This window comes from Heteronotia binoei, chromosome 5 (assembly GCF_032191835.1).
Source record: "Heteronotia binoei isolate CCM8104 ecotype False Entrance Well chromosome 5, APGP_CSIRO_Hbin_v1, whole genome shotgun sequence".
Classification (NCBI taxonomy): domain Eukaryota; kingdom Metazoa; phylum Chordata; class Lepidosauria; order Squamata; family Gekkonidae; genus Heteronotia; species Heteronotia binoei.
This window is the reverse complement of record NC_083227.1, coordinates 23,831,460-23,856,886: the sequence shown is the minus strand read 5'-3', so window position 1 is coordinate 23,856,886 and position 25,427 is coordinate 23,831,460. Positions and strand designations below refer to the sequence as shown.

Genomic DNA, 25,427 nt, shown 5'->3' with positions numbered 1-25,427 from the left:
GTGGTGGCGGCCACAAGTATAGCCACCTTCAAGAGGGGTTTAGATAAAAATATGGAGCACAGGTCCATCAGTGGCTATTAGCCACAGTGTATGTGTGTATATAACATTTTTTGCCACTGTGTGACACAGAGTGTTGGACTTGATGGGCCGTTGGCCTGATCCAACATGGCTTCTCTTATGTTCTTATGTTCACAAGAACCCCAGAAGAGGGAAGAAGCATAGACAGTGAGGATGGAAAATATGCCCTTTTACAAAATGGAGCAGGGGGGATGAAGAACGTCCTTGACCTATCTGCATAGGGTAGTGGTTAGAGCCTCTGACTAGGAACTGGGAAACCCAGGTTCAATTCCCCACTCTGCCATCAACTTTACCTGGGGATCATTGGCAAGTTGCACCCTCCCAACCTGCCCTACCTAGCAGGGTGGTTGTTGTAAAGATAAAATGAAGAACAGAAGAATGATGTAAGCTGCTCTGGTTCCTTTTTCAGGTCCACACTGAGAAGAAATGGATGGGGAAAAAAGAAGAGGAACTATCCCCTCTATTACAAAACTGTGGGCAGGCAGGTGCAAAGGACTTCCACTGCACCACCAGAGTCAGTGTAGTGTAGCACCTAAAGTGTTGGCTCAGGACCATGGAGACCCTGGTTCAAACCTCCGTTCTGCCAAGGAAACTCCCTGGGTGAACTTGGACCACTTACCTCACAGGGCTGTTGTGGCGATAAATGGGAGGACAGGAGAGAGATGTAGGCTGCTTTGAGTCCCCACTGGGGAAAACAGTAGGGTATGGTGTTTGTTGTAAACTGAATGTTGGCCACAGTTAATCTAAAGAGGATTGGGGGAGGGGGAGTGCTGAGGGACGAGGAAATGCCCAGCATTACCAATTCCCTGTAGAAAAGTGTATAACTATATAATGTCATTAAAAGCGTCCGTGGCCCATACCATATCCACAATAAGTTCAAAGGGGATGGAGCCCTTGACAACACAGAGTATGGTGGAATTTCATATCTATCCTCAGGGTTAGGAGGGGAGGAGGATACATTCTGCAGGACTGAAATTCCCAGTCTCTGTCTTTCCCCACTCACAAGTTGTCTCTTGCAGCCTCAGGAGAAAGAAGTAACTGTAATGAATTCCTCGGATTCAGGACTACATTGAAACTTTGGGGCTCAGCACTTCCACCACTTGTTTTTTGCCGGGGGCGAGGGAAGAAGCGTTTGTCCACTTGCCACTCCTCACAGGCCCCTTCAAAGCCTCCATGGATTTTCCCTCACAGCCACTGAATCAACTGAAATCCCAAAAATCTGTCTGAAATGTAGGTTGAATAGAAACTCACATTCAGATTTTAAAACCTATGGCTTAGCAGCACCATTTATCCATGTATTTGGGATTTTTTAAAACCAGTGAGTTCTTGGGAACACACAAAGACATACATGCATCAGGCACTAACAACAAAACTTTTATTCTCTCTTCTATGATTCTGTTCAGCAACCCCAATCAGGGCCTTTGGTAATCGTCCACGCAGACTGTGGGAAGGTGATTGTCAGCTCCCTCCGTCAGCCTTCTTCTTCTCCTTTCCCTTCCTGCTTTACTTCTTTTTCTCCTGATGCCCAGCCTACCTGTTTCCACTCCCGGGTAGGCTGAGTGAGTCAGGAGGCCACTGCTGAGCATGACCAGGGATGATGCCTCTGCCTAACATTACCCTCTAAATGTGATGGTTGTACATTTTCTCCTCAAAAAAAAACAACAAGTCAAAAGTATGGTTTTGGTATTCCCCCATCAACAAAAAAAAAATTACTGGAGACACAATCAATCCAAGATCTACCACATAACAGCAAAGTCCAGAGATTTCCATAATTAACAACCCATTAAACATTTCTTGCAAGAAGAGTCTTATCCCAGAGGCACACTATTTATTCTTCAGGGCAATACTGTCAGGTATGTTTGTGATTGGCCAAATGTGGACTGGAATCCAGATCCACCCAGCCGTAGCCCCGTGCTCTGGCTCTTGAACTTAAAACATGACAATAAGACAAGGTGGAAGAGGCCTGGTTGATGCAAGAGGGTTTCTTTCTACACTTTTACAAGTGCAGGGCACTATTGTTTTAAACACTGCCTTATTGCCAGTTTGTACAAACCCCCACAAAACACAGAAAAGGGCACTTGACTTCTATTTCCTGATGCTGATTTGTGATAATCAAGGGAGATTCACCTTTCAAAACGTCCATTTATAAACTCCAAGGATATCCACCCAACTGAGAATACTGGATGCTGTTCTGGGAATCTTAAAACTTAGTGAATTTTTTTCTTTGAATCTGAATTAATCCCATTAGCGAGACCCTGAAAATCTCACACCTGCCTGAGCCCACTGCTAATGGGCAAGCAAAAAAAAAAATCCAGAGCAGTTTAAGCCAAAAGTTTTACCCTTGTGTGTATTCTGTGAGGAACGTGAAGTTCTGATCTCTGCCTTAAGTTCTTCCACATTCTGGACATTTATGATGTTTCTTTCACGAGGAGGGCAGCTATGGTCTGGAATCGCCTACCCTCACGACTCATATTTGCTTTCTCCCCTCTGAGATCTATTTGAGGTTTCCATTATGGCTAAAGCTCTCTCCATGATGCCAGCACTTATACTATTTCTTCCGTATGAACCTTCTTTATTTGATCATTTCTATGGCTATGGTAAGGTTTCTGTGCAGATATCTCTTTCCAACAGTTTTTACTGTTTTGCTTCAGTGTGGATTCTTGTCACAGGCTTAGCAGCCATGACGTTTCTCCTTGTGTGCATTGTTTGATGCTGCTGAAGATGGCTAGAGCGACTGAAGCTCTTTCCACACTCTGAGCATTCAAAAGGTTTCTCCCCTGTGTGGGTTCTTTGATGCTCCTGAAGATGGCCATTCTGACTGAATTTCTTCCCACACTCTGAGCATCCAAAAGGTTTCTCCCCTCTGTGTGTTCTTAGATGCCGCTGAAGATTACCACTCTGACTGAATTTCTTTCCACACTCTGAGCATTCAAAATGTTTCTCCCCTGTGTGAGTTATTTGATGCTTACGAAGGTCGCCATTGAATTTGAACCTTTTCCCACACTCCGAGCATGCAAAGGGTTTCTCCTCTGTGTGGGTTCTTAGATGCTGTTGAAGACTGCTACATTGACTGTATTTCTTTCCACACGCTAAGCATTCAAAAGGCTTCTCCCCTGTGTGGGTTACTAGGTGCACAAGGAGCTGAGATTTATATCTGAAGTACTTTCCACACTGAAAGCATTTCAATGCCTTCATACTACTATGCTTTCGAAAGTGTGCGTTGCCCTTTTTTCCATCAGAGAAACTCTTTCCACTCTCTGAGCAGATAAATGGCTTATCTTCTGAATTGTAAAATCCAGGGAGTTTTGTGATAGGTGCAACGAGGGGCAAGAGTTGGCTTTCAGCTTCTGTAAAACAGCAAGAAAGTCTTGTCAGACTAACCAAACAGCCCACACAGGACTACCCTGGTTTCTAGGGCGGGAGGGAGGGGAAACATAGCCAGCCCAAAGGCTTCTAGATGGCCCCTGTATGAAGGAGTTGATGGGATTTTGGCTCCACTCAGCCAACCTCTTCTTTACTCACAACCTGCCCCCCCCCCCCGAGCATACAAAGTCCTCTGGGGAATCAAAGGACATGGAAGCAGCCCTTAACAAGAGAGAAGGATCCACTGCTGAACTCAGCCCCAGAAGGGTCTCCTAAGATTCCCTGATTTCAGGACCCAAAAGGACCCCCTCCCTCCTTACCCAGCGGGCCATCCTCTCCACCCTCCTCTTCTTTGATGTCCATCAAGGGATGCCTCTGCTCACTTTCAGACAGATCCCAGTCTGCCTTGGAGATGTTCCCAGCTGCCTCCTCCAAGGGTACCTACAACAGTAGAAGGGATAGACCTTTTCAGGGCAAAGCAACAAAGACTGCAGAGAACACATAGCGGAGGGTCCTTTCCCCCAGGCTTACTATGGCAGGTTTATCAGTATGTAATACAGAGAGAGCAAGGTGGAGTTTCCCTAAGAAATACAACAAGCTTTGAACACAACACTGAAAAACGCTCCTAGGGTAGCGAATTCCATAAAGAAAGGCACCACCACCAAGAAGGCCCAAGGCATAATGTCAGCCACAAAGCTGCATGGGAGGAGGTCTTCAGGACTCTCCAGGTCACACCTCTCACCTGTGGAGGTGACAAAGGGGGCAGGAATCTCAAAAACGTAGAAACCCAAGACCTGCTCTTTAGGGGGAGGATGGCCCCATCAACACAGACTCATCCACTGGTTCCCAGGTTGGGACAGAATTCCTCCCCACCTAAAAAACTTTGGATTCAACTTCCAGGAAAATGCCCCAACCAACCTTTCCATCTCATCGTGGCTTTCCCTTTCTCCCCCTTAATATGATCAGAACTCTAAGCCCAAACTCCACTCTAGGCCCTTCTGCACTCAGGGCCCACACAGGAGAAGGGTCTCAGCTGCTTCTTCTGCCTGAAGAGGGTCTTCAGCCAGGGCCACCACCTGGGGTCCACTTTCCCTCACCTGACTCTGGATCTCTGGGGGAAACACACTTAGCAGTTCCCCAGGATCAAGAGCTCCGGGATCTGCTCCTTGCTGTGAATATCCATGGCATACTTCCCACAGTCAGCTGTACGCCCAGAAATGCCTAAACTACTTGCAAGATGGCTGCCTTCACCTTCCCATAATCCTCTCTGCCTTGGACATCTAGCCTGTTAAAGGCCTGATTGGTATCCCCACAGAGGGCTGGCAGGAGTTGGGCCACCCACTCTTCCTGGGGCCACTGACAGGCCTTGGCTGCTTGCTCAAAGGAGGCCAGAAAAGCCTTGGACTCCTCCCAGGGTGAAGGTACTTCTGGGAAGGGGGTTGGATCCTGCATGGAGAGTGTGTGGACTCCAGTTAGGGTTGCCAAGTCCAATTCAAGAAATATCTGGGGACTTTGGGGGTGGAGCCAGGAGACTTTAGGGGTGGAGCCAGTTGACATTGGGGGCAGAGCCAGGAACAAGGGTGTGACAAGCATAATTGAACTCCAAGGGAGTTCTGGCTATCACATTTAAAGGGACAGCACACTTTTTAAAATGTCTTCCTTCCATAGGAAATAATGAAGGATAGGGGCACCTTCTTTTGGGGCTCATAGAATTGGACCCCCTGGTCCAATGGTTTTGAAACTTGGGGGGTACGTTGGGGAGAGGCACTAGATACTATACTGAAAATTTGGTGCCTTTACCTTAAAAAACAGCTCCCCCAGATCCCCCGAAATCTCTAGATCAATTCCCCATTATACCCTATGAGAATCGATCTCCACATAGGGAATAATGAATTGCTCAGCAGACATTTCCCACCCCCCATCCCGTTTCTGGCGACTCTGAAGCGAGGGATTGGCCTCTCTACTCACGAGTTGCTGCCAACTTTTTCAAAGTAACACAGACATACCATCCCAAGAGGAAGCCTTTCAATCAGAGACTGAAGCCTCCAAAGGCACATGGTCCTCTGGGGGCAGTGCTTCCCCCCGCCGGCCAGCTGACTGGGGGCGGGAAGGAGCCTGGGAAACCAGAAGAACCCCCGCTGTGATCTAGGGATTGGCAAGTCTAACTCCAGTATCCTAAGGAATTCCTGCCGCTGTTTGAGGGAAAGGGATCTGTTTGCTGCAGGCTACTTCACTGGATGTTCTGTTTTTCTTTGCAAGTTTTCCTTGATACTCACAGCTTGGAAGACATGAGGATCTACTCCTGTTTCCTCTGATATTTCCCCTAATTGAGGAATGGTGGGAGTCTCCATTTCTGGCTCTGAATGAACAATCAGTTCTGAGGCCACAGGACTGGTATACGTTACCCTCTTCCACATGGAGCTTCTCCCTGCAGAAAATACAGTTACGGGAAAGAGAGAGAAGAGAGACACTCAGTTTCTGGTTTAATGGCCTCTGAGTGAAATTTCTGCTGAGATTAATTATATACAAAAAGGTATCAGTACAGTTTTATACGATTACTTTTTTAAAGAAAATAAAGACACTATTTAGGAGTTTTTCAGGTTTCTCTCCCATCCTAGAAAAGCCTTTCCAAAAATTCCTAAATTAGAAAATGGTTTCTAAAATGTCAGAAAGGCTGTTCCACTAGAGAGGACAAGCAAGATAGACTTTAGATTGTGATTTCCTGTTGCTGCTTATCTCTTGGTTTGCACTACAGAGGAGACACCAGAGAGAACATGTACGTTTATCTGTTTGCATGAAAGAGAACATAAGAACATAAGAGAATGTAAGAACATAAGAATTACCAGAATTTAAATCGCTGCCTGAAATTATGATAGTAGCTCATGCAATTGTTTTAAATTGTTTTTATGGTTCATGTTTTTATTGTTGTTAATTGTATCGGTCGCACTAATGTATTTGTGTCGACACTTGGTTTGTGAGTCGCCCTGAGCCTGCCTTTGGTGGGGAGGGCGGAATATAAATTAAATAAATAAATAAATAAATAAATAAATAAAATAAGAGAAGCCATGTTGGATCAAGCCAATGGCCCATCCAACACTCTGTGTCACACAGTGGCCAAAAAACCTCCAGGTTCCATCAGGAGGTTCACTAGGACACTAGAAGCCCTACCAATATTGCCCCACCCCAAGCACCGAGAATACAGAGCATCACTGCCTCAGAGAGTTCCATCAATACCCTGTGGCTTCCGTTTCTGGAATATACTGAATCTAAAAACATCTTACCTACTAACACAACTTTTACCTTCAGTTTCTCTCACTATAATTCTTTCTAACTTATGCTATCCTCTCTTTCTCTTTTTATTTAAGTATTCCCTTTTGTTTGGCTTGGGATGCAGAAAGGCATTATTCTTAGCTTAAGATTCAAAAATTCTAGCCCAATTATCAGTCAATTTATCCTTAATAAGATCTTTATTTATATATGTATTTATTTATTTCTTCGATTGATTGACTGGCAAACTGGACATTAGCTTAAATGCTAAATAATATGTTCTACAAAGTTATATATACCATAGTACTTTATGTACAGCAGAATTTTGTTATGTGTGGAATTAATCTACTCGATACTACTTTATCCAACAAAGTTCTGTATGACTTGGAATTTTTAAAATAAACTTACTATATGTTAAAAAAAATACCCTGTGGCTAATAGCCACTGATGAACCTCTGCTCCATATGTTTATTCAATCCCCTCTTGAAGCTATCTATGCTTGTAGCTGCCACCACCTCCTGTGGCAGTAGTCTAGCCTCAAGGCACCACCCGATCTCAGGGCCCAGAAGGCTTCCCTCCCTCCTTACCCAATGGACTGGCCTCTCTGTTCTCTTCTTCTGTGATGTCCATCAAGGGATGCCTCTGCTTGCTTGCAGACAGATCTTGGCCTGCCTGGGAGACTCCCCCAGTCATCTCTTTCAAGGGTGCCTGCAACACCAGAGAGGGACAAGTCCTTTCAGAACAGAGTGAAAGGGGGGGATGTTTGAGGCAGAGGGTTCTTTCACCCCCAGACCTTACCAGATTTCTCAGTATGTAACAGAGAGAAAACAGGACACAGGCTCCTTATGGAATATTGAAATTTTTGAGCACCAAATTACAAAACACTCCTACATTAGTGAATTCCACAAAGAAGATGCCACCACCAAAAAGACCCAAGACACAGCAGCAACCACTGAATTGTGAGGGAAGAGGTGTTCAAGACTCTCTAGGCCACACACCTCACCCATGGACATGACAAGGGAGGATGGGAAACGTCAGCACCCAGAACCTCAAGATCTGGTCTTTCAGAGGGAGGATGGCCCATCTATTTGGGTCTGTACACCAGTTACCAGGTTGAGAGAGAATTCCTCTGCATCTAAAACTCTAGATCAGGGGTGTCAAACATGTAGTTCGGGGGCCAAATCAGGCCCATGGAGGGCTCCTATCAGGCCCCCGAGCAACCAGCTATCATCTGCTTCCTTCTCTCTATATCTTGCTGCCTTCTGCATAGCAGCTTGCTTTGCAAGGCTTGCTCAATTGCACAGGAGCTACAGAGCAAAAACTCTATTTTCTCTATTGGTTGAGGCTCCTCCCTTGGGGAGGTAGGAATAGCTTGCTTTGCCAGGTTCTCTCAATTGCACAGCAGAGCTACTGAGACAAGCCTCTCATCCTTCTATTGGATGAGGCTCCCCTTCCTGGTCCTGTGGGGAAGGAAGGAAAGAGACAGTGCTTCCTTTGCCTAGTTCCCTGGATCCCATGGGAGAAATACAAAGAAAGCACCTTTAAGACCAATGAGTGCTAACTTTTAAGTATGTTTTACGTTTTTAAAAATATATATTTGTGTTTGTCTGTGTTCTTTATAAAATGTATACCTCTGCTACCTAATCTTAAATAGGTACACACATGGCCCAGCCCGACATGGCTCAGCCCAACCTGACATGGCCTGGCCCAACAAGGTCTCATTTATGTCAGATCCGGCCCCCATAACAAAAGACTTTGACACCCCTGCTCTAGATTAATCTTCCAGGAAAATGCCACAACCAACCCTGGCTTTCCCTTTCTCCCCCTTATTTCAACAGAGAGCTCAGCCCCAGCTCCACCCCAGGCCCTCCCACACTCAGGATCCACACAGCAGAAGGACCTCACCTGCTTCTCCTGCCTTAAGAGGAACTCCTCAGCCAGGGCCACTGCCTGGAAGCAGCTCTCAGGGCCGCTTTCCCTCACCCAACTCTGGATCTCTGAGGGCAAGACGTTCAGCAACTGCTCCAGGACCAAGAGCTCCAGGATCTGCTCCTTGCTGTGATTCTCCACTCTCAGCCACCCACGGCACATTTCCCATAGTTGGCTGTAAGCCCCCCGGGGACCCTCAGCTTCTTGGTAGCAGAAACCCCGGAACTGCTGACGCTGCTCCTCTCGACTCAGGGCGTTCTCTCGCAAGATGGCTGCCTTCACTTTCCCATAATCCTCTCTATCGGGGACATCCAGACTGTAAAAGGCCCACTTCGCTTCTCCACTGAGGGCTGGCAGGAGTTGGGTCGTCCACTCTTCCTTTGGCCACTGACAAGCTTCGGCCACTTGCTCAAAGGAGGCCAGAAAGGCCTTGGCATCCTCCCAGGGCGAATGTTTCTCTGAACTGGGGTATGTGGGATCTTTTCCCTCCATTTTCACCCCAGAGCAATCCCTCAGGAATGGTGCTGCAAATTTTAATGTATATTATCGTTTTCCAGACTGGGCTTCTCCCTGGAGAAACTAGAAAGAGAACAGATACATACAAGTTCTGGTGGTGGTGCCCATGGGATTTTCACTAGAGCTATATAGGAGCTGACTTCTCCATCTGAATGGAACACACCCTTTTGCAAATGAAATGCTTTAGCTGGGGTTTAGTGTTGGGATGGGTATAACAAGTAGATATTGAAAAAGGTTAGTAGCTACTATTACATTCATATAAGTAATGAGTAAAAATGCAAAAGGTTTTTTCTTTGTTATTCAACTTCAGGAGTGGCCAAACTTGCTCAATGTAGGAGCCGCACAGAATAAACATCAAGTGTTTGAGAGCTGCAAGGCATGAACATCAGATGTTGGAGAGCCGCAAAACAGGAAGGAAGGAAGGAAGGAAGGAAGGAAGGAAGGAAGGAAGGAAGGAAGGAAGGAAGGAAGGAAGGAAGGAAGGAAGGAAGGGAGGGAGGGAGGGAGGGAGGGAGGGAGGAAGGAAGATGGGGTAAGGAGATGTGGAAAGAAAGCAACTTTAAATGCATTCTCCAAGCTGTTAGCTAGCTTAACGTGGAAAAGTGATTTAAAGAGAAAAGCCTTCTCTAAGCTGGCAAATGGGGCAGTGGGGGGCTTCAAGAGCCACACAATATGTATGAAAGATCCACATGTGGCTCCTGAGCCAAAGTTTGGCCACCCCTGTTCTACTTGCATGGATCCGTTAAGACTCTGTAATCTATGTAAAATGTTTACACATGGTAGAGTAAAAAGATATATATTAACATTTATGTTTAACAGTCACATTAAGAACAATGAAGTGATGTGGTAAAGTTCTTTATGAAGTGATGGGTGTCTTTTTTAAAGAGTCATTCAATCTATACGTAGTATATTTTACATATTATTAACAAGATATCTTATTAGATCTTTATGCAGTCAATTTTGGAGAAAGTTGAAATGGAGGAGACATCCATTGGATCATAATTAAGCTGGAAGCATGGCCTCAAACTAATGGGGGGGTGTCAACTGGCTGGGGCTACACAGCACAGGGCCAGGGGTTGGCAGTGGAAGGGCTCCCCAAGGGTTTTTGCAGGTCCCCCAGCTGCACATCATTAATGTCTCATTAATGTATATAAAGAACTGAATAACTGAAACTGCTCTAAGCATTGCTCTCCATCGCCAGTCACATCTATTCAGATTGGTAGTGGTTGTCCCAGGTTTTCTAAAATGCATGTTTTCTATGATGGTTTGTAGCAATTCTTCAATGGAACATGACAAAAATGGAAGCTTCTGCGGTATCTTCAGCTCCTGGACTATCAACCTTCTGGAGGGCCGCCTGAAATGTACTATCTTAAACCAGGGAGTGGGTCAAAATGAAGGCAAATGCAATAATAGAAGGAAGGGGATATGAACAAAACCAGTGACGCAGACACAGGCTTTGATTGGCTGGAAAGTTGAATGAAGAACTGATGGAGTAAAATATTTTGTTTTCCAAAATATTGCACTGGAGTGCACTTATCCAACTAATTTTGTGGCATTATTTGTTTAACGCCTGTTCTGGCCAATTCCTGGGCATTCAAGGCATTTTGGCCTGGAAAGGGTTAATAAAAGTACAAGAGTTTTGATTTTCATTTCCAAATATTGTCTGGAGTGCCTTTAATACATCACACCGCTTTATTTACATCACATTCGGGATGGTTCTGCAGTGTTCCAGAGGCATTTTGGCCCTGAACAAGTTAATAAGTGCACAATATTTCTGTGTTTGGATTTCCAAAACACTGGAGTGCCTTTAATGCATTCTTTTACTTTTTTTGGTATTCTTGTTTATTGAATGCCTGTTCCGGAGGCATTTTAGCCCATAATGGTTTAACGGGTGCATAAGATTTCTCCATTTGGAATTCCAAAATATTGTTCTGGTGTGCTTTTAACACATCACACTGTTTGAGGCACTAGTATTTGCTGTATGCCTATTCTGGCCTGTTTCAGGGTGTTCTGGAGGCACTTCAGCCCAGAACAGGTGAATAAATGCACATTATTTTTACAGTTGGAATACCAAGATATCATTCTCATATGGCTTTAATGTTTTTGGTGGCACTATTATTTGCTGAATGCCCATTCCAGTCTGTTCCCAGAGAGTATTTTGGTCTGGAAAGGGTAAATACAAGTGTGAGTGTTGTGTGTTTTGATTGCTAAAATATTGTTCTCGAGTGCTACAATGCATATAAATGTTCTTGGCAGTACTGTTATTTGTTGAAGGCCTGTTCCAGAGACATTTTTGCCCAGAGAGGGTTAACGAAAGTGTGAGAGTTCCGCCTTTCGATTTCTGAAATATTGTTTTCGAGCTCTTCTGGCTTTTACCCTGCCCCCAGGGAAGTCAATCCGCTTTCTGCCCCAGGAAGAAGCCCAGTAATAGAAGACCCAGAGAGACCAAAGCACCCTTGTCCTTCTCAGACAGTAGGGGGGTCTCCATGGAGCCAGCTCTATCCCCCCTCCCCAACAGCAAAGCCCTCTGCAGCCCTACAAGACCCTGCCTTGGCACCCACACACCCTTCCCACTGGGGTTGCCAACAATGTTCCCTCTAAGCTGTGGAATCTTGTGAACAAAAATTCTACTTTGTGAGCTACTGGCATTAAAGCTGTGAGTTACCAGCATTAAAATTGTGAGCTGCTGCATAGTTTGCTCTGGGGCCATTTTTTTTCCCTGCGCTGAGACAAAAATGTGTGAGCTGGAGGCTAAAAAAATGTGAGTTAGCTCACACTAACTCAGCGCAGAGGGAACGCTGGTTGCCAAGTGACCAGGGGAAATTCCATCCAGCCTGCCCGGCTCCTGTGTTTTCCTATCTTTAGAGACCAAGGAAGAAATCTGTCCCCCGCCTGGGGAGAAACCAGATCCCCTCCTGCTTCTGGCTGCAGGCTGGCGCCCGTTCAGAGGGGAGCAAAGAAGGGGCCCGCCTGACCTCCCTCCTCCCCGAACCAGCTCTGCTCGCCAGACCCACAGAGACGCCCTCGCGGGGCTGCCCGGCCGGAGGGACCTCCTCTGCCCCTACCGCTTCCCCGCCCCTCGATCTTTACCCTTCCAGCCTTTCCCCCTCCCGCAGTCCAGCTCCAGCCTCGGTCCTCCAGCTCTTCCTGCAAGCGAAGCCGGTCCGCAAAGGCGGTAGTGGGAGGACTTCTGTTGGCTCTCTAGGAAGCGCCGCTCTATTGCTTTAACCCTCTCAAGCCCTCACAGGCCAAAAACAAACAAACACGTGGAGTCCAGTAGCTCCTTTAAGACCAACCAAGTTTTATTCGGAATGGAAGCTTTCGTGTGCTCTAAGCACACTTCTTCAGACGAGGAACGAGGCACAGCGAGCAGAGCTACATGTAGCTGGTAGGCAGTAGTTTAGAATGCAAAATGGTACAAAGTTAAAACGCAGTGGCAGAATAGCAAAATTAACAAGTTGAGCGAACCTTTGATGTGGGTAGCATGAGCGTGGGAACCCAATAAAACAGTAACATGTCAGAATGTCAGCAACGCTCTTGCTAAATAGATCTTGCTAGCTTGATGTTCTCGCTTCTTTTGAACTGCATCTCTTGTCCCGGGATGTCCGGTCTCCAGTTGCGGGGGTTTAACGATGTCAGGCAAGAACAGAGCCTCAGCATGTACGCAGGGTTGAGCTTGGTTTTCCGTGGGGGTGCTGCTGGACTCTAACTTCATTCTCACATCTTTTAACTTGCTAATTTGCTGCCACCCACTGATCTTACTGGCCATTTATCCCAATTTCAGCTCTGCCTATGCATTTTGGCTCTGAGTGCCCCCTCCCCTTTGCTCCCCCGTAAATAGCTCTTGAGGATATTTCATTCCAATTTGTCTGGAGAAGTGTGCTTTGCACACAAAAGCTTACACTTTTAGGGGGAGGTATTTGTGAATTTCCTGCACTGTGCAGGGAGTTGGACTAGATGACCCTGGGGATCCCTTCCAACTCTATGATTCTACGAATAAAACTTTATTGGACGTAAAGGTGGTTCTGGACTCAAACCGGGTTCTGCTGCTTCTGACCAACATGGCTACCCCACCTGAATGGATTCATGCAGCAAGAGCAGCATAGTGCATACAACAAACACCAGACTAGGTCACAATCCTGTTCCCTTCCTAGAAATGGTCCTGTGAACCATTCTGGTTTTACACAATTTCTGAAATGTCAAATTTGAATATATGAAGCTGCCTTCTACTGAATCAGACCCTTGGTCCATCAACATCAGTATTGTCTACTCGGACTGGCAGCAGCTCTCCAGGGTCTCAAGCTGAGGTTTTTCATGTCTATTTGCCTGGACCCTTTTTAGTTGGAGATGCTGGGGATTGAACCTGGGACCTTCTGCTTACCAAGCAGATGCTCTACCACTGAGCCACAATCTCTCCCCAAATGTGTGGTAGCCTTCCCAACCTCTGCAAGCAGGACATTCCACAAGGTGAGGCCTCCATGAAGGAAGCCCATGAACAGTCAGGGGCCAATCTTACCCATTTTCAGGGTGGCATCTTTGGAAGGCTTTGCTCAGAGCAGCACTTAGCAGGAGAGGCAGTCCTGCATGGACGAGGGTATTTAGGTTTTGTGAATGTTCAGAACCTTGACTTGAACTTGGTAACTGAGGAGCACCCAATAGATTGTTTGCAGAAGGGGTGGGACATCAGTGCTGCATGATGCCCGCAAGTGACAAAGTGGGCTTTCTGAGTGACAAAGTGGGCTTTTTGTCATTAAGAACAGACCCAGGTGGAGCCCAGTACTGTAGTCTGGAATCACAATTACCTGGAAAACCGTGAAACTTAACCTAATATTGACAGTGGCACCAATTCAGTGGGAGTGGTTTTATGAAAAAAAAGGCCCTTCAGCAATGGACGATGACCCAGAAAAGACAATATAAAAGCCTTATTCGACACAAAAAAACAAGGTCTTTTGAGAGAAGGCTGAAAGAGGCTGATTAGATCTATTAACAACCACGATGCTTCTGTTTTGGGGGTACTTGTTTAACAGGGCCTGGCAGTGGCCTCTCAAATGTGCTGCCACATTGCTTCTAATCAGGGGTCATTTTGTAGAAAAAGAGGTGCATAACTCATTTGCCTATGCCACACATCCCTGACATCACCGGAGGGTGTACTAAATTCTATCAGCTCAACATCTACCTTAAAATGCTTCTTGAATTAGAATTGTCATAATAAAACTTTACTCCCATCATACTTTTAAAATTACTTTTCCTTACTTGGAAAATTACTTTTCCTTACTTGGTCACAGTGGCATAATGAAGATCTCCATCTGTCTCCTTTATATGTTTTGGTTATTTCCCCATTTTTTTGTGGGGAAAGATATTAGAGAGTTTGTCAAATCTCAGCAGAATTCTCACAGGGGGGGTTGAACAATGGAGCCCAGAAGCAAGTATTGGGTGGGTGGGATTTAAAAAGAAAGAGCACAATAAAATTTAGAGGTTCTGGACAGTGCCGGATTAAACCCTGCGGAGGCCCCTAGGCAGTCAAAATCTAAGGGGCCCCTTGCAAATTATCTCAGAGTGCCCACCCTGCCACCCACTGCCCCCACCTGTAGCCTGCAAGCACCTTCTTAAAAGCATCTTTTACTAAGCAGCAGGGGAGAGGCAGAGAGAGAAAAACTTGGTGGTGATGCCAGCAGGAGCCGGATCAGTAGGGTTGCCAAGTCCAATTCAAGAAATATCTGGGGACTTTGGGGGTGGAGCCAGGAGACTTTGGGGGTGGAGCCAAGATCAAGGCTGTGACAAGCATAATTGAACTCCAAAGGGAGTTCTGGCCATCACATTTAAAGGGACAGCACACCTTTTCAATTCCTTCCTTCCATAGGAAATCATTAAAGATAGGGGCACCTTCTTTTGGGGCTCATAGAATTGGACCCCCTGGTCCAATCTTTTTGAAACTTGGGGGGTATTTGGGGACTAGATGCTATACTGAAAATTTGGTGCCTCTACCCCAAACAACGGGGAGGGATGGTGGCTCAGTGGTAGAGCATCTGCTTGGGAAGCAGAAGGTCCCAGGTTCAATCCTTGGCATCTCCAAAAAAGGGTCCAGGCAAATAGGTGTGAAAAACCTCAGCTTGAGACCCTGGAGAGCCGCTGCCAGTCTGAGAAGACAATACTGACTTTGATGGACCGAGGGTCTGATTCAGTATAAGGCAGCTTCATATATTCATATATATTCATATATTCAACGGCCCCCCCAGAGCCCCAGATACCCGCAGATCAATCCATGATTTTCGATGGGAATAAATCTCCATAGGGAATAATAGAGTTCCCAGCAGACATTTCCCTCCCCTCCCTTTCTGATGACCCTGAAGCGGGGGGAGGGCCTCCAAACCGGGGGATCCCCTGCCCTCATCTGGGGATTGGCAACCCTACACATCAGGCAAGTCGGGCAAAGAGCGGCTCAGTTGCTGTCTGTGCATGCAGGCTGGGAAGGCTGCAAGCAGGGGGGAAATGGCGGGGAAGTCACCCTGGGGCCCCTAAAGGGGTAGGGGCCCACAGGCCAGAGCCTACTTGGCCTAATGGTTACTTCAGCCATGGTTCCGGAGCTCCACTCCTGTGAGCACCTGCTTCTAATGTATGGGAAAACCATTTTCGGAAAATGTTCTGCTCACCCAGCATGCCCGCAAAAAGAACATATTTAGCTTCTCAGATAACCTTCCCTCTTGGCCCCCAATAACAGTGAAGGAAGTGGCCAGTCTTATCAGAAACCTTAAAGTGGACAAAGCCCCTGGCCCAGATTTTATTGTCAACTAACTCTTTAAGAGTAATGTTTCTTGAGAGGATTTGGCACCCTTTTCCTCTAAAATCTGTAATGTCTCTATACCACAATCAAGGCTACATTCAAAAATCGTTCGCGTACGGTCATTGTAGTGATTGGAAATCCATCAAATGTATATGTGAAATTGTATACGGGTTGCAAATTTTATGCAGTCTGATATTCATATATTTTAAAATTCATTTTTGTGTATGTTTTATATTAAATGTTTTCCATTTTATGATTTGTGTTAGCGGCAGCTTGACCCTCCATTACACTGTTAAGATTTGGGTTGAGTTTTTTTCCCCCTTCCTTTGTTCTCTTTGACAAAAATATTAAACCTTGAAGGCAGAAAATCAAGTCTGGCTCCTAAAGCAGAAGAAAACTTTGTAAAGGTCTGCTCTCTACCCTTCCCCCTTTCCCAGAGCAGGTAGGGTTGCCAAGTCCCATTCAAGAAATATCTGGGGACTTTGTGGGTGGAGCCAGAAGCCTTTGTGAGTGGATCAGGGAGCAAGGTTATGGCAAGCATAATTGAACTCCAAAGGGAGTTCTGGCCATCACATTTAAAGGAACTGCACACCCTTTAAATGTCTCCCCTTCATTGCAAATAATGGATAGGGGCATAAGAACATAAGAGAAGCCATGTTGGATCAGGCCAATGGCCCATCCAGTCCAACACTCTGTGTCACACAGTGGCCAAAAAAATTATATATATATATATACACACACACACGTGGCTAATAGCCACTGATGGACCTCTGCTCCATATTTTTATCTAACCCCCTCTTGAAGCTGGGTATGCTTGTAACTGCCACCACCTCCTGTGGCAGTGAATTCCACATGTCAATCACCCTTTGGGTGAAGAAGTACCTCCTTTTATCCGTTCTAACCGTTCTGCTCAGCAATTTCATTGAATGCCCACGAGTTCTTGTATTGTGAGAAAGGGAGAAAAGTACTTCTTTCTCTACCTTCTCCATCCCATGCATAATCTTGTAAACCTCGATCATGTCACCCCACAGTCGACGTTTCTCCAAGCTAAAGAACCCCAAGAGTTTTAACCTTTCTTCATAGCGAAAGTGTTCCAAACCTTTAATCATTCTAGTTGCCCTTTTCTGCACTTTTTCCAATGCTATGATATCCTTTTTGAGGTGCGGTGACCAGAATTGCACACAGTATTCCAAATGAGACCGCACCATCGATTTATACAGGGGCATTATGATACTGGCTGATTTGTTTTCGATTCCCTTCCGAATAATTCCCAGCATGGCGTTGGCCTTTTTTATTGCAATCGCACACTGTCTTGACGTTTTCAGTGAGTTATCTACCACGACCCCAAGATCTCTCTCTTGGTCAGTCTCTGCCAGTTCACATCCCATCAACTTGTATTTGTAGCTGGGATTCTTGGCCCCAATGTGCATTACTTTGCACTTGGCCACATTGAACCTCATCTGCCACGTTGACGCCCACTCACCCAGCCTCAACAGATCCCTTTGGAGTTCCTGGTTCTCCAAGATAAGAGTCCACACACTTAAGCACGACACCAAACTGGCTCAATGATGGTTGAAGAGATCAGGGGTTTGTGGCATGCTGTTTTCTATAGTGAAAAGTGTTACCTTACTCATACCTCCACACAGCTGGGGAGATGTTTGTATTATGCTCTGGAACTCTTTGTTTCAAGAAGCTACAACAACAACAACAACAACAAAATTTTATTTGTATCCCGCCCTCCCTGCCGGAGCAGGCTCAGGGCGGCTAACAGCAAGCAACAGCAACACCACCACTGTGTGGTGTAGGACTCCAGTAAAAGCTAGCTAGTTAGTTTTCTTGTTTTTCCTGTGCATTTTTACTCCCACTGAGCTATATGCCTTGTTTTTATACCTTTTCTTGAATTCTTCAGTAAAGGCTTCATTTGCTTTAGTCTGCGTATGTGTCTGTGTTATTCCTGGAATTACTGAGACCAAACCCAGGTACAGCTTGGTTATGTTACTACACCAAGACAGGGTTAGCCTTAACAGCTACTCCTGAGGTAACTTTTATTCTCTCTTCTACAATTCTGCTCAACAGCCCTGAGCTATGGAGGCTTCAGGGCCCTTGGTGCTGACCCACTCAGGACACAGGAAGATTTTAACTGTCAGGTCATCTTGCTCACAGGGCTTCCCTCTTCTTCTTTCATTCCTGCCCCACCCTCTTCTTTTTCTCTTCACCTCACTTTGCCTGCCTGTTTCTACTTCCAGGTCATCTGAATGAAGCTGAAGGCCACTGCTGAGGATGTTAGGGGATGCCGGCTCTGCCTCATATATTATCCTTGAAATGTGAGATTTGTACACTTTCTCCTCAAAGAAACCAAAACCATCGCTTTGGTATTCCCACATCAACCATAAAAGTTAATATTACAGACACAACCCAAGAACTCCCATCTAGCAGTGAAATCCAGAGATTTCCATACTTAACCACCCATTAACTATGCCTCACAAGGAGGGCCTCACCATGGAGGCGCACTATGTAATCTTCATGGTAATCATGTAAAGCACATTTTGACTGGCCAAGGTCCTCGCAGCTGTGGCCTAAGACTCTGGTTCTTGAACACACGGGGATCAGACAAGGTGGAAGATGCTTGGCTCAAGCAAAAGGATTTCTTTCTAAAAATTTGCAGACAATTTTTAAAAGCACATAACACCCTTGCAATGGACTACTGTTTTAAACATTTTCCAGTCACCAGTCCATAAAAAAAACCAACCAAACAAAACACAGAAAAATCCAAGTGAGCAGCTGTGTTGGTCTGAAGCAGTAGAACAAAGCAAGAGTCAAGTTGCACCTTTAAGACCAACCAATTTTTATTCAGAACATAAGCTTTCGTGTGCTCTCTAAGTCTAAGTCTGGGTGCTGGGGGGGAGGAGGGTGGCAACAGTGGGAGGGTTTTTAGTGTCCAGGCCCCACTGGTGGACCTCCTGAGGGCAACTGTTTCTTCCCCCCCTCCCCACTGTATGACAGAGTGTTGGACTGGATTGGGTCATTTGCCTGATCCAACATGGCTTCTCTTATGTTCTTATTTCTCCCTCCTGACACTGTGAGAATCAATGGTGATTCTTATTTCAAAACATTCATTTCCAAAACTCCAAGTACACCCACCCAGTTCTAGGATACTGGGTGTTGTTTGGGGATCTTCTGAATGTATTGAGTTTTCTTCTGAATCTGCATTATTTATTTATTTAATCAGATTATATCCCGCCCTCCCCTAACGGGCTCAGGGCGGCTAGCAACAATTAAAAGCAACATAAAATATTATATAAAATATACAATAAAGTCGTTTCCATACATTTTATCGTCATTAAAAGTCCAAGATGCACATGGATGGTCTTGTTATTCTGATGTTTCTGATGTTAGTTCAGTGAGACTGTCAGTGCTGTGGAATAATAGCCACTCCCCCTTAACCGTTGAAGGCAGGTTTGAATAGTTCGGTCTTAGAGGCCCTGCGGAACTGTGGCAGGTCCCACAGGGCCCTGATGTTTTCGGGGAGGCATTCCACAGAGCGGGGGCTATTACCGAGAACGCTCTGGCTCTGGTAGTGGACAATTGAGCTTCTTTTGGTCCGGGGATCTTAAGAAGATTTTGGGAAGAATTAATCCCACTGGCAAAACCCTGAAAAGTTCACAGCAGCCTAAGCCCTCAACACCTAGGCGAAGGGTGCCAAACTCATTTGTGATGAGGGCCGGATCTGATATAAATGAGACCCTGTTGGGGTGGGCCATATCGGGAAGGGCCGGGCCATGTGTATACCTACTTAAGATTAGGTAGCAGAGACACAAACTTTATAAAGGAAACAGACAAACACAATTTTAAAAAAACAAACCCTTAAAACACACCTTAGCACTCATTAATTTTAAAGGTGATTCCTTTGTATTTCTTTCATGGGATCCAGGGAACTAAAGGGAACTCTGGCTCTTTCCTTCCTTCCCCAGGAGACCAGGAGAGGGAGGAACCTCTGCCAATAGAAGGAAGAGTGGCTTAGCTCAGTAGCTCTGCTGTGTGATTGAAAGAGCCTGGAAAAATAAGCTCTGCCTCCCCTCCTTCCTCATCAAGGGAGAAGCCTCAGCCAATGGAGAAAACAGAGATTTTACTCTGTAGCTCCTGTGCAATTGAGGAAGCCTCGCAAAGCAAGCTGTGATGCAGAGGGAAGCAAGAGAGAGGGAGAAGGAAGCAGATGACAGCCAGTTGCTCAGGGGCCTGATAGGAGCCTTCTGGTGGACTGATTTGGCCTCTGGGCCACATGTTTGACACCTCTGACCTAGGCAATCTAAGAAGGGCGTCCTAAGAATAAATCCTAGGAAATCCTCACCCTCATATGGATTCTCTGAGGAACATGAAGGTCTGATCTCTGCTTCGTTCCACTGCCACACATTCAGCCTTTCTGAGGTTTCTCCCCCATGTGGATTCCTCAAAGTTTACAGAGCTGGTCTTGGAATTTTCTCCCACCCTCAGAGCACATCTTTGCTTTCTTCCCATTGAGATCTATTTGAGGCTTTAACAGTGGATAGATCTCTTTCCACACTCCTGAGCATTTATACCATTTATTTCCCGTTTCAATTTTGTTTGTTCATTTGTAAGGCTACAGGAAGATTTCTGTGCTGACGAAAGCTCTTCCTGAGAGTTTTTATGGGTTTTGTGCGGACTGTACAGTTGCAGTTAATGTATGAAATATGAAAGGATCTCTTGTCACAGGCCCAGCAGCGATGTTGTTTCTCTTCATGTGGGTTCTTTGGTGGCACTGAAGGCGACTGCTCCACTTGAAGCTCTTTCCGCACTCTGAGCACTCAAAAGGCTTCTCAACCACGTGGGTTCTAAGATGCCGTTCAAGACAGACTTCCACTGAATCTGTTCCCTTGTTCCAAGCATTCAATAGGTTTCTTAGCTGTGTGGATTCTCTGATGCCGCTGAAGATGGCAAGTCTGACTGAATTTCTTTCCACATCCTGAGCATTCAAAAGGTTTCTCTCCTGTGTGGGTTCTTTGATGACGCTGAAGATAGTAATTCTGATTAAATTTCTTTCCGCACTGAAAGCATATGCATGCCTTCTTTCTGTTATGCTTCAGGAAATGTGCATTACCCTTTTCTCCACCAGAGAAACTCCTTCTGGTCCCTGAGTGGGTAAATGGCTTCTCTTCTGAATGAATTCTTTGGTGTTGAATGAGGTTTGCTTTGCATGACAAGCTCTTGCTACCAGGTGACCAGATATTCGCTTTCCCTGCCGTGCAGATTCTTTGATGCCTCAAAAGCTCTGATCTGCAACGGAAGTTGTTTCCACACTCCAAACATTTAGGGTTCTTCTTTCTACTGTGCTTTTGCAAATGGGTCTTATATTGCGCTTGATCTGAGAAGTCCTTTCCACACTCCAAGCATTTGTACATTTCCTTCTCCGTGAGAATTACTTCACAAAAGTCCCCTCCCTGGCAAAGATACGGTTGATCCCTCTTCTCAGCCAGGTGGCTGCCTCTTGGCCTCTGTGGACCATATTGATCCCTGAGGTATCCTTTCAACTTTTGACTCTTGGCTTTGTCCAATGGTAACCCATGTGGTTCCTTATCTTCCTCATTCTCATCATCCTCTGTAGAGAAATAAAGAGAGATCACTTTAGAAGAAGAAATTGGATTTATATCCCACCCTATACTCAGAGTCTCAGAGCGGTCACAATCTCCTTTTACCTTCCTGCCCCCTCCCCCAACAGACATCCTGTGAGGAAGGTGGGGCTAAGAGAGCTCTTACAGCAGAGTGGGGAATCAAACCCGGTTCTCCCAGATAAGAGTCCGCACACTTAACCACTACACCAAACTGGCTTTCAAACACCTTGCACACATGTAAGGAACTCTGACCCGCTCTTGAAAGTCTTTCCACACTGAGTATATTTCAGTGATTCCTTCCTGGGGTACATTACAGTCAATGTTCCCTGTAAGCTGAGTTAGTGTGAGCTAGCTCACAGTTTTTTAGCCTCTGGCACACACATTTTTGTCTTAGCTCAGGAAGGATGACCCCAGAGCAAACTAATTTCTGCAGTAGCTCACAACTTTAATGCTAGTAGTTCACAAAGTAGAATTTCTGCTCACAAGACTTAGAGGAATCATTGATTACAGTGTACCTAATTTACACTTAAATGTATGTTAAAGCTAAATGAAAATTTTACACAGGTGAGACCTGAGTGAAATCTTCGATGTGAAGTAAGAGCTGTCTGACGACTGAAGCGCTTTCCACATTCCAAGCAGTTGTAGGGTTTCTCTCCTGAGTGAATTTGTTCCTGGAAAAGAATGCTACTTTTCTGAATAGAAGTCTTTCCAACAGACAAACTTTCTTTTTCTTTTTCCCTGCAGTGGTTAGAACCAAGGTCTTTGGTTGGACTTCCTTCTTGGACTGAGATTTCATGGAGGCCTCCTCCTTGCATAGGTATGTGTTCGTCGCTCTTCTCATCTGTGTCAGCACCCTCCTTCCTCTTGTTTCCACCTGGATCCCTAAGGTTTCCTTCAGTGTCTTCCTCCTTAGCATTTTCTGATGATGACCCCTGGAGTTCCTTAGCCATATTGTCTGTGATTTTGGCTAGAATGGAGAGAGATACAATCAACAGTCATGGAAGAAACTCAAGTTTCCAATCAGTTACTCCCTTCTCTGGGTGTGTATTTTTCTTCCTACCTCAGAGCCTCCTTCGGCCCCAAAGGAAGGAGCTGGCTACACCTTCTGCCTGATCTGGCCCTTCAAGAGAGCCGGTTTTATCTCCCCCCCCAACCCCCCCCCCCATGTGTTCCCTTAAGTGGAAAAGGGGCTAAAGACTTGTTACCAGTGCTCCCTCTAAGCTATGTTAGCTCACTGTTTTTTAGCCTCTGACTCACACATTTTTGGCTTAGCTCAGGAAAAATAGCCCCAGAGCAAACTAATTTATGCAGTAGCTCACAGCTTTAATGCCAGTAGCTCAAGAAGTAGAATTTTTGCTCACAAGACTCCACAGCTTAGAGGGAGTGTCGCTTGTTACCCATCATTTCACATTTGACCTAATGTGTACATGAACACAAATAAATCTGCCTTATACCAAACCAGGCCCTTGGTCCTTCAAGGTCAGTATTCTATACTCAAATGGGCAGTGGTTCTTCAGGGTCACACGTAGATGCCCCCCCATATTAACTAAGGCCCCATTCTTTTAACTGATGGTGTCATACATTCCAGAGAGTTTTGTGATAGATGTAACATGATGCATGCTTTAAGCCTCTGGTTTTTGAGAGGGAGAGGACAAAAACCTGGGAAGGCCCAAAGGCCTCTTACATGACCCCTGTAGGAAAACGTTGATGGGACTTGGGCTTCGCACAGTAAGTCTCTTCTTAACCCTTCTCCTTAGAGTGTCAAAGCCTCTGCAGAATCTAAGGATAGGGATCAACTGCTCTTAAAAAGAGAGAGCCACTGTTGAGCTCAGCCCCAGAAAGAGATTCTGAGACTTGAATCTTCAGGCCCCAGAAGGCCTCCCTCCTTACCCAACAAGCTGGCCTCTTCGCCCTCTTCTTCTTTGATTATTAAAAGATGTCTCCACTCCCTCTCAGATAGAGCATTACCTGCCTTGGAGATGCTCCCAGCTGCATCCTCCGAAGGTACCTGAAGCAACAGAGAGACACCTTTTCAGACCAGAGGGACCAACGTGGGGGGAGGACACATAGTGTAAGGTTCTTCCCCTCCCCACCCTGAGTTTAGCAGATTTATTAGTATGTGACATGAAGAAGATAGGACACAGGTTCCTTAAGGAATATTGAAAACTTTGAGCATCAAATTACAAAACAATCGTAGGGTACCAAAGTCCACAAAGAAGGTGCCACCACCAAGAAGGCCCAAGACATAACAGCAGCCACTGAACTGAGAGTGGTGGAGGAGAAGAGAGGTGGGAGGAGGGCTTCAAGACTCTTCAGTCCACACCTCTCACCTGTGCAGGGGAGCAGGAATGTTGAGCAGCCAGAACCCCAAGACCCGCTCTATCAGGGGAGAGAGAACGCAGGTTGAGAAAATAACTCTCCATTCCAAAACTCTGAATTCAGCTTCCAGGGCAATGAAGCAACAGGCCTTTACATCACACCCTGGCACTCCTCCTCGCTCCTCTGCTCCATCCCAGGCCCTCCTGCACTCAGGAACCACACAGCAGAAGGCCTCCCTCACCTGCTTCTCCTGCCTCAAAAGGAACTCCTCAGCCAGGGCCACCACCTGGAAACAGTTCTCAGGGCTACTCTCCCTCACACAGCTCTGGATCTCTGGGGGCAGGATGCTCAGCAGCTGTTCCAGGATCAAGAGCTCCAGGATCTGCTCCTTGCTGTGGTTCTCTACTCTCAGCCACCCACGGCACATTTCTCGCAGTTGACTATATGCTCCCCGTGGTCCCTCAGCCTCCTGGTAGCAGAAACCCCGGAACTGCTGACGCTGCTTCTCCCGGCTCAGGGCATCCCCTTGCAAGATGGCTGCCTTCACTTTTCCATAATCTTTTCTATCTGGGACATCCAGACTGTAAAAGGCCCGGTTGGCTTCTCCACTGAGGGCTGGCAGGATTCGGGTCGTCCACTCTTCCTTCGGCCACTGACAGGCTTCAGCCACTTGCTCAAAGGAGGCCAGAAAAGCCTTGGCATCCTTCCAAGGTGAAGGTTTCTCTGGCAAGGGAGGCATTCCCCACCCAGATGGAGGGTTCTCCATTGTCCTGAGGTACTGCTGCCACTGGGTTTCCCACTGTTCAAGGGATAGGGAACCCTCCACAGCTTGCTGATTCTTGGGTCCAAGTCTCTTTTGCAGCAATTCTCCAGTACTCCCAGCCTGGAGGACATGAGGGGCTATTTTTCTTGCCTCTGACATTTCCCCAAATTTGGGGCTGACAGGAGTGTCTTTCTCCATCTCTGGCTTTGAATAATCACTCAGAGTTGGTTCTGCATGACTGAATACTCTCGAATACATTATCCTCTTCCGCACTGAGCTTTTCCCTGCAGAACAGACAGATACAGGAAAGGCAGAGAAAAGACACACCTGGTCACTCAGCCTCTGCTTTTATGGGCCCCATGTGATTTTCATATATATGTTTTTTTATTAAATGCATATATTAAGATTCTATTTATGAGTTTTCCAGTTTTTCCCTGTCATAAAAATGTTCTTCTAAAAAAATCTCTTCCACAAGGTGAAATGTCTGGACTGTTCTATCAGAGAGGAAATGCCAGCCTGTCACACTGGCAGGAGACCGGCGAAGGCCTCTACTGGCTGCCACTACGGGTCTGTCTGGGAGGGCCCAGAACACCTACCCAAACCCTTGTCTTCCTCCTTAACAAAATCTTTTCTTTCTGTGATCAAAGGGGCATGAAGACCCAGGCAGTTTAACAAGAAGTGCTCATGAACAAGTGGATAGTAAAACCTTTAGTGCACAGTGAATACAGAAAACAGTAAAGGTTGGTATAAAGAAATAACATCTAACTAGACGTTCCCTTCCTAT

At 46.0% G+C, this 25,427-nt stretch overlaps 2 protein-coding genes across 2 annotated transcripts in view; both read right to left on the bottom strand.

Moving 5' to 3' along the window:
• The window catches only part of LOC132571165 (zinc finger protein ZFP2-like), a 475,317-nt gene extending 463,028 nt beyond the window's left edge, over positions 1-12,289 (bottom strand). Inside the window, exon 1 of the mRNA XM_060237850.1 lies at positions 12,244-12,289. The gene's annotated coding sequence lies outside the window, so the exon portion shown is untranslated. The remainder of the gene's footprint in view (positions 1-12,243) is intronic.
• Positions 1,432-24,954, bottom strand: LOC132571196 (zinc finger and SCAN domain-containing protein 31-like). Its single transcript, XM_060237898.1, has 3 exons — positions 24,122-24,954; positions 3,762-3,882; positions 1,432-3,425 (listed from the first exon to the last, which is right to left on the bottom strand). Exons 1-3 carry the CDS (start codon positions 24,899-24,901, stop codon positions 2,713-2,715), a joined length of 1,614 nt encoding a protein of 537 aa, XP_060093881.1. The 5' UTR covers positions 24,902-24,954; the 3' UTR covers positions 1,432-2,712.
• Between the last annotated feature and the right edge of the window lie 473 nt (positions 24,955-25,427).

Excerpts from the sequence above, each read along its gene's own strand:
- LOC132571196 (XM_060237898.1), bottom strand. The coding sequence starts at position 24,901 with ATGTATTCGAGAGTATTCAGTCATGCAGAACCAACTCTGAGTGATTAT. Across the intron at positions 3,883-24,121 it reads TTTTGAGGCAGGAGAAGCAG|GTACCCTTGGAGGAGGCAGC; the intron begins GTGAGGGAGGCC and ends CTACTGTTGTAG. Across the intron at positions 3,426-3,761 it reads TGGAGAGGATGGCCCGCTGG|AAGCTGAAAGCCAACTCTTG; the intron begins GTAAGGAGGGAG and ends GCTGTTTTACAG.